At 35.4% G+C, this 15,515-nt stretch overlaps 1 protein-coding gene across 1 annotated transcript in view; it reads left to right on the top strand.

Annotated features, from left to right (window-relative positions):
• RERE (arginine-glutamic acid dipeptide repeats) overlaps nucleotides 1-15,515 on the top strand; it is a 423,478-nt gene that overhangs the window by 119,564 nt on the left and 288,399 nt on the right. Inside the window, exon 4 of the mRNA XM_044667692.1 lies at nucleotides 7,495-7,620. Within this exon, the coding sequence (XP_044523627.1) occupies nucleotides 7,495-7,620 (126 nt within the window). The remainder of the gene's footprint in view (nucleotides 1-7,494; nucleotides 7,621-15,515) is intronic.

Raw genomic sequence — 15,515 nt, 5'->3', positions numbered from 1 at the left:
TTCTTCAGAGGAAATGTCTTCAGTAGGAGATATTATTGCAGGAAAAACTGATTTTTCTCCATTAGAACCATGTAATTGCATAGTTTGCAGGGAAAAATCCAATTAGAGAATGTGGGATTGGATTCCTGAGGTCTAAGTTGAGGTTGGAGGAATTATTTAGATCCAGTATTTTAATTAATGCCTGGAAGTCTTCTGGAAGATGATTGTAGAGTAAATACTGTGAGTTGAACTCTTTGACTTCTTACATTCAATGATTCTATATAGATTGCCTCCAAATAAAGACAATAGCCCTAAAATTACTTTCTTGCGAAGAAAAGTAGGTATATGTGGCTATAATTCACTCAGATTTTAGAAAGCAGACTTAGGGCAAGAGGGCCTCTTTTAAAACCCAGTTTTGAGAATGCTATTTTAAGTTGATCCTTTCATTCCCTTCTGATTTCTGTTCATAATGTTAGATGACATAAAATCCAAAATTGTCCTTTAAATTGCACCTGGGTTAGGGTGCAGTTTTAACAATTGGGGATGTTGAACATTGATTCATTTAAGGTGTTTCCTAATGTTATTCATATTGCTAGCCTTTGGTCATAACCTTGAAGGGCATAACTTTGAAAGGTTCTAGTCCCTGGGTTTGGTACTCAGGTGATCAAGAAGTTAACTAGGTCAAGAAGTTAACTAGGTTAACTAGGCCTTCATCCCCTTAGCCAATTCAACCTCATTGATAGTTTTAATACCTTGAATGAAAAACTAGTCTGACTTGCTTGAGCCATAAGAGTGGAGCTTAGGATGTTATCTTTCTACACTCAACTCTATTTCACTTAGGTAATATTCTTTAGGATCCCTAACATGATTTGCTTTGATAGAATCCCATTGAAAGCTGCATTGTAATAATCTTGTGCTATCAGACTTACTTTTCCTTCTTATAAACTTTTGGTTTGGCTTCCACTTGCCACCAGACACAGCAGCACCTGTGTTGCTGAAGTCAGGCAACTGCAGGCTGTGTTGAATCTTAAAACTGCCTGTCTTTATCAGTTACCTACTTACCACCTACAACACTCTTTCTGGACACAGTCCCCTTTGGTTAGCCTGAAATCTCCCCATCTCCTACTCCTCTACTATAAATGATCTTATACCCCAGATAGCTGAAGAAGAATCCCCAGCTGTCCTTTTCTTCATTACTCTCCATCTCAGACTTATTCCTTTAATATCCCAGTTTGCCCATCCATTCCACTATGAACCCTGGAACTCCTATATTTTATTTAACAAATATATTTTTATTTTGCACACCATTTTTCCTTTCTCTGATGATTAAAAAAATCTATGTGTAAATTAAATTAAAAATCTATTTCTAAAAATCTTCCTCATTTTATTCAACTGACATGACCTACTCTTCATGTGATGTTCACATTCTTAATCTTGCTGTCACCCATACTTTCATATTTGAGAATTTCATTACCTAATCATGATCTTTATCTTTCTGTTTTTCCTTATTCCTTCTATATTCTTCATTTTCATCATGACCTTTAATTACTCTTGCCACTACTGTTTTGCTAGGCCATCATCATTCCTGCTCTGCTTGTCTTCCTTCCCAATCTTGACCCCTTTGTGCTCTACAGAACACTTTATCCCTTTCTCCATTGTCTTATCACCATTTCTTTTTTGCCAATCCTTGCTCTGGATTTATTTCTACCATCTACTTCCTTGGTAAGAGCAGGTACTACAGAATTGAACCAGAGATAATGAGATTATGCTAATTGTGTTTACTGGAAATTGAAGTTACCTAATCTCAATTGGGATCTTAATTTAGTTAGGCAGTCCTTACACTATTCTTGATCCTCTTCACCAAGAGATTGTTCCAAAAATTTTTGTCTTGTCAAGTCTTCCCTGACTTTCTAACCTGATGACCTTTGTTTCTTTTTTTCCAGTTAAGTGTGACTATAGGTTAAATGACTACTTGCCACATTCCTTCTTCTGAGATATTTGTAGTGTTTGGCACATAGTAGGCACTTAATAAATGCTTGTTTCCCTCCCCTCCCTCCCTCCCTCCCTCCCTCCCTCCCTCCCTCCCTCCCTCCCTTCCTTCCTTCCTTCCTTCCTTCCTTCCTTCCTTCCTTCCTTCCTTCCTCCCATATCACAGTCCCATAACATTATTTTTTATTCCAGTTTCGGATAAAGAGGGAGCATTTTTGCTTGAAAGAACCAACTCCTTATCATGTTTACTTGATCCCATTTTCTCTTATCAAATTTACTGTAGTAGCATCCTCCATTTAATCTCTCCTTTTACATTAGTGCCTTTCCCTGATTTCTTCTCAAGTCTCTACTTTCCTGAAAAACAAAAAAACAATAGCAACTATCCAATATGCTTGAGTCTCCCATCCTTTAAAAATCCTTTACTAGCACTTAGTACAGAGCTGGGCATATTGTAAGCTAGTAAATATTTATTAATTGACTGACTAGATACTATGATCCCCATTATCTGTCATCCTATATCTGCTCTCACTTTCATATATAAATTTCTTGGGAAAAAATGTTTCCATTTTGTGCCTCTCTTTCTTCTCCTTTCACTTTCTGTAATTTGGTTTAAGATTTCATCTTTCAAATAATTCTTTTTTTTTCCGAAGTTAGTATTATCGCATAGTTGTTAAATTTGATTGCCTTTTTACAGTATTTGTGATTCCCTAATTGTAAAACCTCATGATCTTTTCTCAGTCTTTGTTCTTTGAAATCTCTTCCCAACATTTGATACTGTTGGTCACATTCTCCTCCTGATTATCCTTTCCTCTCAGGATATTTGTGACAGTATTGTGTATCTCTGGGTTCTTCTACCAGTTTTATGGATCCTTCTCATTCCCCATTGTTGCTGGATCTCATCCATATAAAGCCCCACTAACTGTGAGTTCCCATTAAAGGTCAGCCCTGAGCTTTCTTTTGAGTATCTTGTAGTTATTTTGATTTCTACATGTCTAAAACAGTTCATATTATCCATCTGTCTGTACCCTTGTTCTAAACTTTCCTGTCACTGTGAAGAGATAAACCATTTTTCATATGACTCAAGTTTATAGTCTTGGTGCTATCCATGACTCTCCGGTCTCACTTAACCTCTCATCCACAGGCCTACATTGTGTCTAATTTGCTTTGCTTTCCCTCCCTATGGGTTTTTCTTCCTGACTTTTTTTTTTTTTTTTAACCCTTAACTTCTGTGTATTGGCTCCTAGGTGGAAGAGTGGTAAGGGTGGGCAATGGGGGTCAAGTGACTTGCCCAGGGTCACACAGCTGGGAAGTGGCTGAGGCCAAATTTGAACCTAAGACCTCCCATCTCTAGGCCTGACTCTCAATCCACTGAGCTACCCAGCTGCCCCCATGACTTTTTTTTTAAATCTTTCCTTAGAATCAATACATTGATTCCAAGGCAAAAACTGATATGGGCATTAAGTGACTTGACCAGGGTTACACAGCTAGTATGGGTCTCAGGGCAGATTTGGACCCAAGACCTCTCATTTCTGGGCCTGGCCACTCTACTGAGCTACTTACCTGTGGGAGTCTGGGAGTCTGCTCACCACTGCTAGTCACCCCACCCCCCACCCCCCATACACAGAGGGACCCTTTTTCTAAGATTCTTAATTATTGGCAAAGAATGTGGGCAGCCTGTATTTCATTCTTATACTTAATGACTAGTCCTCCTCCTTTTTCCAATTCTGTACACCAAATGAAATGCTCTTTAATTGATTTATCCATTGTTCTATCATAGGGAGCTGCTGGTCCCTATCATTAATGTGGATCATTGAAAGCTGAGTATACTTAAAAGTATCATTGAATAGTCTGATGGTTTGGAAAAAAAGTTCTGTTTCAAGACCTGGTATTATGATTGACTGATTTGTAAAACACCATTAATCTTGATAGCTTCTCATTTTAGGAGTATGAATGAAATATAGAAAGCAGGTAATATTCTTGCAGTCTATTCTTTATTTTTCTCCCGTGGGAATTTTTCATAAGTAAAAGTCAGTACTATGTAGGCCTGATTCTTAGAAACATGTCTTTTAAGGGGTGTTTATTGCTAATTCACCAAGTATGCTTTTTTTGATTTCGAGTGCTTTGACATTATTTCTTAGAATGGGATTCATATAGGAAGTGGTAGGGACTTTACTGGTGATTTCATTGATTGAAGAACTTCTTAATGAGGATCTTCCATTTGCTGATAAAGGTTAGACTCTTCTTTGGACTTAAGAGCCTGCCCAGGTATCTGCTCAGAATTATACAAATCTGTGTCTTTGGTGAGTCTGGAATTCTGATAAACTAATCCATATTCTGTGTATTTACATAGTTATTATTTATTTTCCTTTTAGTTTTTTTATACTTCTGGAGAAATTGTTTAGGAAATATATTTTCAACTGAAGAAATGGTACTCATTACTATTTGCTTCAGTTAAAATTATATTCTCTTCACTAGCATATTCTCTTCACTGTTGTCCAGCTTGGTAAAACTAAATGTAATTTAATGATTTAAAATTGACTATTTCTCTGATATAGAGTGGTTAATTTTTTCCCCAGTAAATAATTGCTTTGAAATACTATGTCTAAACTCTCTGGAGGTTGTCATTTTTTAAGAACCATGCCATTCAGGAATAATATTTCATGCTAGAGAAAGTATTCATTTTTACACTGCTTTATCAGGAATGTAAGATTTAAATTCTATTTCCTATAATTAACATGAGAGTTTATAATTTCTTCAGATCTGTGGAATGGAAGAGTAATATAAAAGTCCTTCAGTCTTATATAATGATAAAAATAGTAAATGAGGAACTTTATGATGTTGCAAAAAACCCTAGCCCCCCCACTCCAGGAAGCAGATGTTGGAGGATTTTTTAAAACTCTTAACATATTCCTTCCAGGCAGCCAGGCTCTCTCTACTAAAGCTGCCCATTTTGGTAAAACCAAATGGGATTTAAATATTAATAATTGATTATTTCTCTTAATGGAGAGTGGTTTATTCCCCCCCCCCCATAATTGCTTTGAAATACTATGCTTAAAATGTCGTGGAGAAAAATCTAATTATTTGTTTCATTAACATATTCAGTTGGAAAAAAATATTTATCAAAACTGGCTTCTGTACTAGAATAGAAAGCTCTGAAGATTTTTTTTTTTAATTTTCATGGCATGTTTTAGAACTGCCTTGGCCTACAATATTAACCCACTAACCCATGTGTTATGTACAAAATCTTATGAAACTTAAAATTCCTATGTCTGATCAGTAAATGATGTTAGCTATATGACAAGAAAAAGCATGTGGTCTTGGTAGCATAAACCTTCTGCAAAGATTTTGTAAACCAAGTGTGACAAGGCAGCTGATCTACTTATTGACCTGACTCCTGCAATGCTGGTGAAGCTTTGCTGGATTCTGTTAGACTGCTTGTTTGTGCTAAAATAGACATAAATCTTTTTTCAATAAACCATCTAATGAACTTCATCTTGAATAACCAGAATGCTGGAATGAAGTGTTCTGCTTAATTAAATCATTTGAAGGTTGAAGGTTAACTTGATACTTTTTTTGTTTTGAAAAAAATTTTTAAAAAATAAAGTAGTTTATTTCCTTGCATTAGTAATATTCACTAAAGATAACTGTTTCTTTGACAGTTAGAATCTTCTTTTTGTTGAGTTACATTATTTTGAATACAGTGTATATTGTAAAGTCTTTAGAGAATGACTGTGTATTGGCTTTTTTTCTTCCTGTTTTTATTTATTTATTTGCATGATTCATGTTTTTACTTTCCTTTTCCCCTCCCCCCCCCCCAATAGCCAATTGGATGTATTGACTTTTAAAACATATCTTAGAAGGTTTTCTTTTTAATTTGAAATCCCTGATTAAGCTTGTTTTATTTTGATCTGCCTTTTTATTCTAAGTGGTTTGTAATATAAATTTACAAAAAGATTAATTATTTGGGGACTACTTGCCTTCCAAAGCAATTCACAGTAATTTTCAAGCTTCTAGTCCGTTTAAAATATTATTCCATTTATAAAAATTTTGTTTAACCTATGGTATTTAGTTTCCTGGTTTCCTTTAAGTCTTAGACACTCCTTTCTACAGGAGGCCTTTCTCATTCACCTCAGCAGCTCTTGCCTTCCTCTCTGAAATTATCTTTCAGGCCACTTTAAATATATTTTGTATTTTTTTATCTAGTTGGTACCTAGGTACCTCTGTACCTGTTATATTTCTGTTGGAACTGTTTTTCACTTTTCTTTTATATTCTCATTAATTTGCAAGGTGCTTGGACATGCCATTGTAAGCTCTGAATAAAATTATTTTAGGTTGATTGATTAATGTATGCCCAGAAATAAAAATTCAGGTTGTATTGATTAACTTCTCTTATTTTTTTAGTTGACTTCAAATACCTTGTTTGCACTTAATTGATTTGTTCTATTGTCTAATTCTTTTACATATTTCATATGCAAAAGAAGTTTTGTATATTGGATATTCAATTTCAATCCCAGAATAATTTCTCAATTATAGGGATCATTATGGGAGTAAAGATGACCCAGGCCACAAATTGTTTTTTAATCTGCATTTCCTGTACTTAATGTATCTCTGAATTTTATTTTTTAATTAATTAAAACCCTTTCCTTCTGTTTTACAAATTGATGCAAAGTATCAATTTTAAGACATCAGAGCAATAAGGGCTAGGCAATTGGGGTTAAGTCACTTGCCCAGAGTCCCACAGCTAGGAATTGTTTGAGGCCAGATTTGAACCTGCCTCTTGTCTCCAAGCCTATCTCTCTCTCTTCATTAAGCCACCTAGCTTCCCCCTTTATGTGTCTCTTTGAAAGATACAAGGTCAAACAGCTGGGAAGTGTCTGAGGCCGGATTTGAACCTAGGACCTCCTGTCTCTAGGCCTGGCTCTCAATCCACTGAGCCACCCAGCTGCCCCCAAAGCTGCTCTGTTTTTGAGTGTCCTAATTTTCCTGAGTGTATGTCATTGTTTTACTACAGAATATCTGTTATATTTTGCCCTGAATGCTTAGTTTATGTGTGCCAGTAATTTCTATAGTTTCTGTAATTATATGTAGTTTTGTGTCCTTACAGTTACTTTTTAATTTAAGTATCTGAGGTCTTTTATTGATTCTCAGCTTCTGACTTGGATCATAGCTAGTATTTTCATTATGGATATTTTTGAGAGTCATCTTGTGCTGCATATTGGCAAATAGCTCATTAACATGTGGCACTAGAAAAAGATATATGTATATGTATACATATTTTTGTGTGTGTGTGTGTGTGTGTTTCTAAGAAAATGATGGAGAGGCAAAGATTTGATCACTTCAGAAAGGCCACTTGTGATATTGGTTCAAATAGTAACTTCACAAAGAGTTGCCTATGAGAGGTACTAAGATGGTCTGCTAAAAGAATTTTGTTAAGATCTAATTTTTTTTCTTGCTGAGTGCCCCCTAAACAACCAGAAAAATAAAGGGGCATTGGGCCTGTTAACTTAAGACTCTTTTCTTTTTTAGGTTCACAACTCCCAGGCCTGTTGCAGATCTCCAACTCCTGCTCTGTGTGACCCCCCAGCATGCTCTCTACCGGTGGCATCACAGCCACCACATCACCTTACTGAAGCCGGGAGAGGGCCTGTAGGGGTAAGGAGAATCCCGTTTTTAAAAGCTATCAGTATTTTATATCCCATAGGGTATAAAATAGGAATATGACCTGTCCCCAAAGCCCCCTTTGAAATGTGCTGTATTGTATGTGGTTTTAAAGGAGTTAAAAAGTACATGCACAGAGGAAACAAAATACGGGACTTGCCTTACCCCTCTAGGACCGTTTCAGACTTTTTGGGTTTTGGTAGTGGGTTATGATGGCACCAGCAGAGAGCATGCTGGGCTGCTGCAAGGAGCAGGAGCTGGCAATCAGCAGCGAGTATGGATGTTGGCACCTGAAGTAGGGAAAGATGGGGGTAAGTTTGAGTCCAAGAAAGGAGTATGCTTTTCCCCCGACTCTTTGGGATCTATAATACATATAAGCCTCAGTAACATTTTGTGCTCTCTTCCTGGGCCAACTTGACAGGAAATGTACTATTGTGACTGAGATATAGCTGTCATCTACTTGTTTAGTTTGACTTAGTCTAGTCTAGCGTCCATCCCATTGAACTTAAAGGACCAGTTTGAATCCTGTTTGTCTTTACACAAGTCACTTCTCCTTTGTGGTGGCCCTATTTTCTCATTTGTAAAATGTGAGTATTTGGCTTGACCTCCAGGGTCTTTTCCAGAACTAAATCTTTTACCTTATGATTAAAAAACACAGATGATAGTATGCCTTTTACAAATCTGAATCAGTATGTTAGAGATCTTATTTAGAACTTGATATAGTTAAACAGCTTCTCTTTATTACTCTGGTGTAGATGTGGTCTGAATGTAAAAACCTTGAGTTCTTACAGTATGATTATCATACATTACACATAAATAGGATGTGTTATTACACCATCTTCCTCCCCACCCCCACCCCCCCTTCCAAATCCTCCCAGATCAGTATTAAGTAATAATCTGTTATTTTATTTTACAAAGAGATAAGAGTTTCCTAGACATTTCTTTTGCTCTTGGTTAATTTAGGAAGCTTTCAGTGTGTTTGTGTGTCTTTATAGTGCTAGTATACTTAACAGTATGTTAGATTTTGGGATACCTAGAAGAATAAGACATAATTCCATCTTTCATTTGGCTTAGAATTGAAGTGGGAAGATGACTAAAGTTTATGCATTGATTATTAAATTGATTATTAAATAACATGGCAAATAGTACCATGCTCAAATTTATAGTACCCACTAAATAGTAGCAAGAATTTGCAGAAAGGAGAGATCATTTTGGGCTAGAATAGGAGGGGATAGAATCTCCCAATTACATATTAAAACATAATTAGATACTTTTTGATTATTCCTTTCTACTTTGGTATTTCAGCACCAATATAGCATTTTTTTTGTTCTATATTTTCCAGTCCCAAGGTTATTCTCCTTAACAGAGAACACAGAAGCAAAATAAGAGTTAAGCCTTCCTATTTGCCTTTCTGCTGTCTTCAGTTATCATTATTCCATCTACCCCGTGAGTTCTATTCTTCTTGGCTTGACTTAATAGTCCCTAGATTCCTAGTAGAAGAGACCTGATAAACTGTGGAATCCAAAGAACTACATTTTACAAATAAGGAGATTAATGCCTAGAAAGATGAAGCAGCCTTTCCCAGGGTCCCTCCAGTTTTGGAGTTAGATATTGCATTCACTCCTCTTGACTCTGGGTTTAATACTCTTAATATACCATTCCTGACTGCTATATAATACTTCATTGGGAGGAGAGCCTATTTATCTCTCTTTCCTTGAATCCTTTGAATTTCATCTCTTGCAAGGTAGGCTTCATTTCATGTTGCCTTGATTTTCTGACCTCTTGTTTCATGAATTGTATGTATCTCTGATCACATTTCTATCATATCTGTTTCAACAACCAATTCAGCCATTGTTGGAAATATCTCATCCAAGCAAAAATTTCCCCTAATTGCTTTTTCTATCTTTTGAAGGAACAGGATAAGAAGTTATTAAATACTCTGTTTCACTTAGGGTTCAATATATAGTAACTTCTTAATGGCTAACTAAAGAGTTGGAAGAGACACTAGAGGTAGATGCCCTTGAGTCAGGAAAGAAATCCTTAGAGCACCCATTTTGTAGAGTTTTTTTAAGGCTCATGAATTTTTTTTCCTCATAATAACTCTGTGAAGTAGACAATGTATAGGCAATTATTTTTCTGTTTATAAATGGGGAAGTTGAGGCTCTAAAATGTTTATTGGCTTGCTTTTGGTTACACAACTCATAAATGTCTGAGGCAGAATTCAAATCTAAGACTTTTGGTTCTTGATCCTTGTTTTTTTTCACTGTGCTATGTTTTCTGTATAAATAATTGGAACTTCCCCAATCCTCCTTTGATAAGTGTGCCCATCACTCCCATTACTATATAATTCCTCCACGCTAGGCTTGTGATCTGTTTCACAAACTACTCATCTGGATTTTTTTTTTTTTGCCCCCATAGCCTCTATTATTATTGCTTCCATTCATTCATCTTATTGATCAGTTTTTTACTGATATATTTTGATAGCTCTCTCACCTACCAGTAATTAGCCTTTCATGCTGCTCTTCCTTGGAAAATCATTTAGTCAAAATTAATATAATGTTTGTGACCATTAACACTTATAACTTTGAGGTTTTATAGTTCACCATTTCTTAATAGAAAGAAAGGAAGTATGACATCTGGAATTAATCTGGAACTAATATTTTCTCACATTCATCTTTTCTTAAGCTTTCTCCCCAGAGCTTTCTCTTTCTGGTCACTAGATTTCTTCAGAAGCCTACCGTTCTAGCGGAATAATAGTACATGCATGTACTCAGCCTTGTAGAGAGGGAGGAGTGTAGACTGAACGGTTCACTCCCCCTCCTCCTCTGCCTCCTGTGAGTCACCTACCTTACTCCTCACAGGGGAGCAAGTAAGCGCTCCCATTGGGCAGAGAGATGGGTGTTGTGAAAAAAGTGTTCTGGGAAATAGTGGAGATGGGGAAGGGAGTGCTTGACCTGTGTCCATCTGTGTCCCTCCTCCTTTCTAGTAACAAACTCAATGAGGGGAGGGGAGAGGGCGGCTCTCATACTCAAAGGGAATGCTCTGCATGCCATAGATTCATCATCATGGTTCTAGAGCCTTAATTTGGTTATGTATCCTGTCTAACCATTGAGTCTAATAGCTAGCCATATCCTTTACTTCAGGATCATACTTTATGATTGTGTATATAAGATATCAGATTCTGAGTTCTGTTGCCGACTCCTTTCTTGTGTTTTATTGTAAATTACTGGGTCTCCTGTTGTTTTTCTTATACTTTGTAATTATCTTGATAGCTATGTGTAGAAAGTTTTTCTTTTTCCTTCCCCTATTATTTTAAAGCCCCTTTGATTAGATTTGGAAAACTCCAGGTAAATATATTTTCCCTTCCCTTTTTTAGTTCATACTCTATTATCCAAATCCCATCTTTTCCTTATTTCAAGCCTTGATCCAGAAATCAAATGTCATTCTGAGACACTTCCTTCTTAACTTGATGTTGAAATCCCAGATTTATTGTTCTCTTGTTTCTTGCCTAAGCCATTATATTCTTTACTCTTCCTTTGACATTGTCATTTTTCTGTGGTTGACCACAAGAAAGAAGTTTGTTGTAGTCATGAATTTGTACTAATTCATGTTAGGTTTTCCTGCTTCATGTTTTCCTAGAAAGGCATCAAGATTCTCTGATAATAAAGCAGAAAGAGTTGTTACAGTATTAAGAGGAGAATGAAAGCAAAAAATAGAATGTCATGAGTGGAAACCACAAATATTCTGAGTTTGCTAGCAGTGGAATGGAGAAATTTTGTGTCTTTCATCAGAGATAGACAACAGGATGGGTTAGTCCTATACACATTTTGGGCTAATGAGGTAGGAATTAGGAACTTGAGCTTGAGAGGGAGAGGGGAGGGACAGATTGACCTGGACTCACTTATAAATGGAATGACATAGTCCAAGGAAAATGAAAACTACTTAATTCTTTTTTGAGTGCAAATTAGCAAGTGTGTGGAGAGGGAGGGAAATAATTGACTATGGTCAGGAAAATTGAATTATTGCACTGGCTATTCTGGTAAATTGAGTGACAGTTTCTCTCAGGACTTCGGATTCCTCATTTGTAAAATGATGGGATTGAACCAAAAGCCTTTTTCAGTTCTGACGTTCTTATCTTAAGATATTAAGACCAAACCAACCAAATCTCCAAGATAGAGGATTTAAAAAAAATCTCATGATAAAATTGCAAGCGGTTTCATTTTTAGGATGCATATAATCTTGTTTTAGGGAACAAAATAACTACTGATGAGTAGAGTATGAAAATCTACTAGGCCCTTCAAATAGTTTCTTATGTTTACAAATACCTATCTTTCATGATTGGCTTTTCTAACTTTTTGCTAGTTATTTCATTTGTATACTGTTATTTATTGTCTTCCGCAATTTTGACGTTATTCGCTAACTTTGTTGCTTTAGTGCACTGATTATGAAATATACTCATTATGTTGTAATGATGGTGATCCTGAATGACTAGCTCCCAACATTTATAGGAGATTTAATTGTAAATATGGCTAGTATTCTACTCATCGTCTACCATACTTGAGCTTGCAGTCTTTAAGTAAGATTATAATTCTTTCTAAATTCAGGAAAATGATGCAGAAATGTAACTTTATTGATTGTTCTATAAAGGTGCTGAATGCTGCCAATGTCATTTTAGAAGGATCTGAATCAGGTCCAATTGGCAGAGAACTTAACTGTATGGAGAAATTTAATAAATTCCACATGCATGCAGATCTAATACAGTGTAATGATAGAGCTGCTGGGGGAAAAAATTGATTATAGGGTTTCAAACAATATCATTAATGTTTCTTGCTATAATACACCAGATGTCTTCCTTAATAGACTTACTTTTGTTAATTTAGTTTTTATAGTGTAGTATTGATCCTCATCATAATTTAAGGATTTAGTGTCAATGTTCAGGTATAAATTGGTATTCCTCTGCTCTCATTAATGACAGCATACACTCACACATTTCACTTTACAGATTTTTAAGTTTTCTATTTTGGTTTGTATATATTAGTGTTGTAAAAGGAGCTTTTCTATTTGTGTCTAATAACTCATTAAATTTATTTTTTTCTTATAAAGGCTGATACTTTCGGGGATGTTGAGGTTGGGAGTAGAGCTTGTGAGAAGGCAGATACATAGAAAGAAACAAAAATAACTGAAGGAAAAAATTCCTAAGATTTCTCTTGGATTTAGGAGATGAGAATTATTCCCTCTCCTGCCCTCAACTGTCTATAATACCTGGTTGTTGAAATACAAATTATACACTAGTACAGTTGAAATTCCTTTTAATGTTGATGATTTGCAGCCTTGTAAAACTCACTTAAAAGGAGCATTTATTTTCTCTGTAATGGAATGTGCTTCATTGTAAGAAAATATAGTTCATTTTTTGTTGCCTCTGTGTTTCTGTTCATTTGGTGAATAAACTGCCCTTATTCACTTTGAGTTGGATTACTTAAATTTTCCATTTTTTGCCAGATTTGTCAGTATGTTTAAAACCACCATTCAGGGAACCACACACTGATGTTTGTGCTTGGGGAGGAGCAGGAGCTAGAGATACTGCAGCTCAGAGACTTTTTTCCAACAGTTTTCATCATGCCTTTAATTATGCTTTCTAAAACTTCACTTTCCCATTGCTTATAGTATTTATTGCTCTCTTTACTAGCTTCTTTTGGATTGCTGGTCCTTGTAGAACATGTTTATTTTAAAGATTATTAAAAGTTGTATCTGCTTTTATTTGGGGGAAATCTCAGAAATAACAGCCAAATTGATTTAAGATGCTCTCCAATCTATCAGCATTTTATTAAGTGCCTACTCTAGGCTTCTGTTTAACACAATGCTGGGTCCAAAATACTTTCCAGATGACTCTCTGATTCTTATTCTTTTTTCCCTTCTTTGCTAAGACTGCTACTTAGTATGTTACACTAGAAATTTTGCATTTCATTTTCTTTGTCTCTACCAGCAATGGATTGGAATAAATATTCATTTCTGATACTCTGTCAGTAGAATTTTAGTGAACTTATGAGTTACATGTACATATTAAATGGCAGATATTTTCTTCGTGATTTTGGGTTTTACAGAAAATGACTCTTAGGATTTCAAATTATTTGAGTCTTACAGTGACTGTGACTTTGATTTCAAGGATTCTAAAAATTAACCTTCATAATACTCTCTTCTTTCAAGGTCATTAAATTTACTTAGAACTTTATCTTGAACTTGCATGAGGGGTACAGTTATTGGAAATATCTCATACTGTGGGAGTTTTAAAAAACACTTTAGTGCTTTAGGAGTATGCTGTAGGAAAAAGGTGATGAAATGTGTCTTGTGTAGTCATGGTGGAATGGGAAATTTAGAATATTTTTAAATGATTAAAAAAACAGTTAATTAAATGTCACCTTCTAGTTTTCTAGATTTAATTTAAATCTAGGGCAGTTATACTTCTGTTTTCTTTCTATTGTTAGTGTGGGAAGTACTTTGCCTTGTTGGATGGTTAGCTACATATTAATTAGTCTCTTAGGAGGTGTTGCCTTTTTAATGTTACTCTGTGCAATCCATAATATTATTAAGATGTTCTTACTGCCTACTAATAATATTCAGTGAGAATGGAAATGAAGTTATCCTTCCCTTATGGCTACTCTGCCTGATTCACAGAATTCATTTTAATTCAACTCAATAAGCATTTATTTTGTATCTGACAGGATGCTAGGTGCTAGGGACATGAAAATAAAAAGGAAATGGTCTGTTCCTTTCAGGATCTTATAGTATTGTTACAAAGGAATAAAAAAATGGATTGAGTTATACTTTTTGATGAATGAAATCTCTTTAATTGGCAATTTTTAACTATAGGTTTTATGGATATATATTTTTTACAATACCGTTGAATTTCTCAGTACTATTCCACCATCCCTCCCCAGAGAACCATCCTATACAGTGGATAGTAATTTTTGACACAGAAAAAGAAAGGAAGAAAAAAATTAGCTAAATGAACAATACACATGAAAAGATATGAAAGTATGTATAATGTAAAATACTTGTGGGCCTCTCAACCTCTGGAGTAGTTGGATGGAATCTATTCTCATATATCTTTGGGCCATATTTGCCCTTTATAAATCTTGCTTTTTTTAGGGTGGATTTTTCCATTTACATTTTGTCATCATTGTGTATGTTCTTTCCTTATATTTTCTTACTTGACTTTGCATCAGTTCATGTAGATCTTTCTGAACATTTCTGTAGTTGTCCTTTTATCATTTCTTAAAGTAAGGTATTAAAGTACTGCTATAATTATATTAGTGCATAGGAAGATTTTGTTCTTATCAATGGTCTTCTGTTATAAATCTTGTAATAGAATCTTTGATTTAAAAAGGTATGCCCATTTTAGTAATTTTATTTGAACAATTCCAAATTTTTCAAAATAGTTGTCATTCAGTTAACATTTATTAAGTACCTACTTTCCAGGCTCATGTGCTAAGCATGGGAGATCCAAAGAATAGGGAAAAAGTGTTCCCTGACTCGAAAAAGTTTACAATTTAATGTGAGAGAGAGCGCTTAAGAATAAAACTGAAAAGTGGGGGGCCTAAGGCAGAAAAGGACAAGAGAGGGAAGATACTCAATCCTGGGACATAATGAAGTCCTGCAGCCAAGTTAGAAATGATGAGGTGTCTGCTTTGGACTCCCTCTTTAAATAGTAGCTCTCCAATCAGAGAAAGAGAGATGTTTAAGGGGCATGGGATCCTGAGGAGGTAGAAGTTTCAAGAGTTTGATGTGTTCATACAAAAAGATGAATTTCTGGAATCTGTGTAGAGTCCAGGTGTGTAACTAGGTGGGAAATGATGAGTTTTCTGCTCTTGACTCTTCTTTTTGAATAGATA

The sequence above is a fragment of the Gracilinanus agilis genome, chromosome 3 (genome assembly GCF_016433145.1).
Source record: "Gracilinanus agilis isolate LMUSP501 chromosome 3, AgileGrace, whole genome shotgun sequence".
NCBI lineage: Eukaryota > Metazoa > Chordata > Mammalia > Didelphimorphia > Didelphidae > Gracilinanus > Gracilinanus agilis.
Note: the sequence above shows the minus strand (reverse complement) of the source record. Positions and strands in the feature narration are given on the sequence as shown.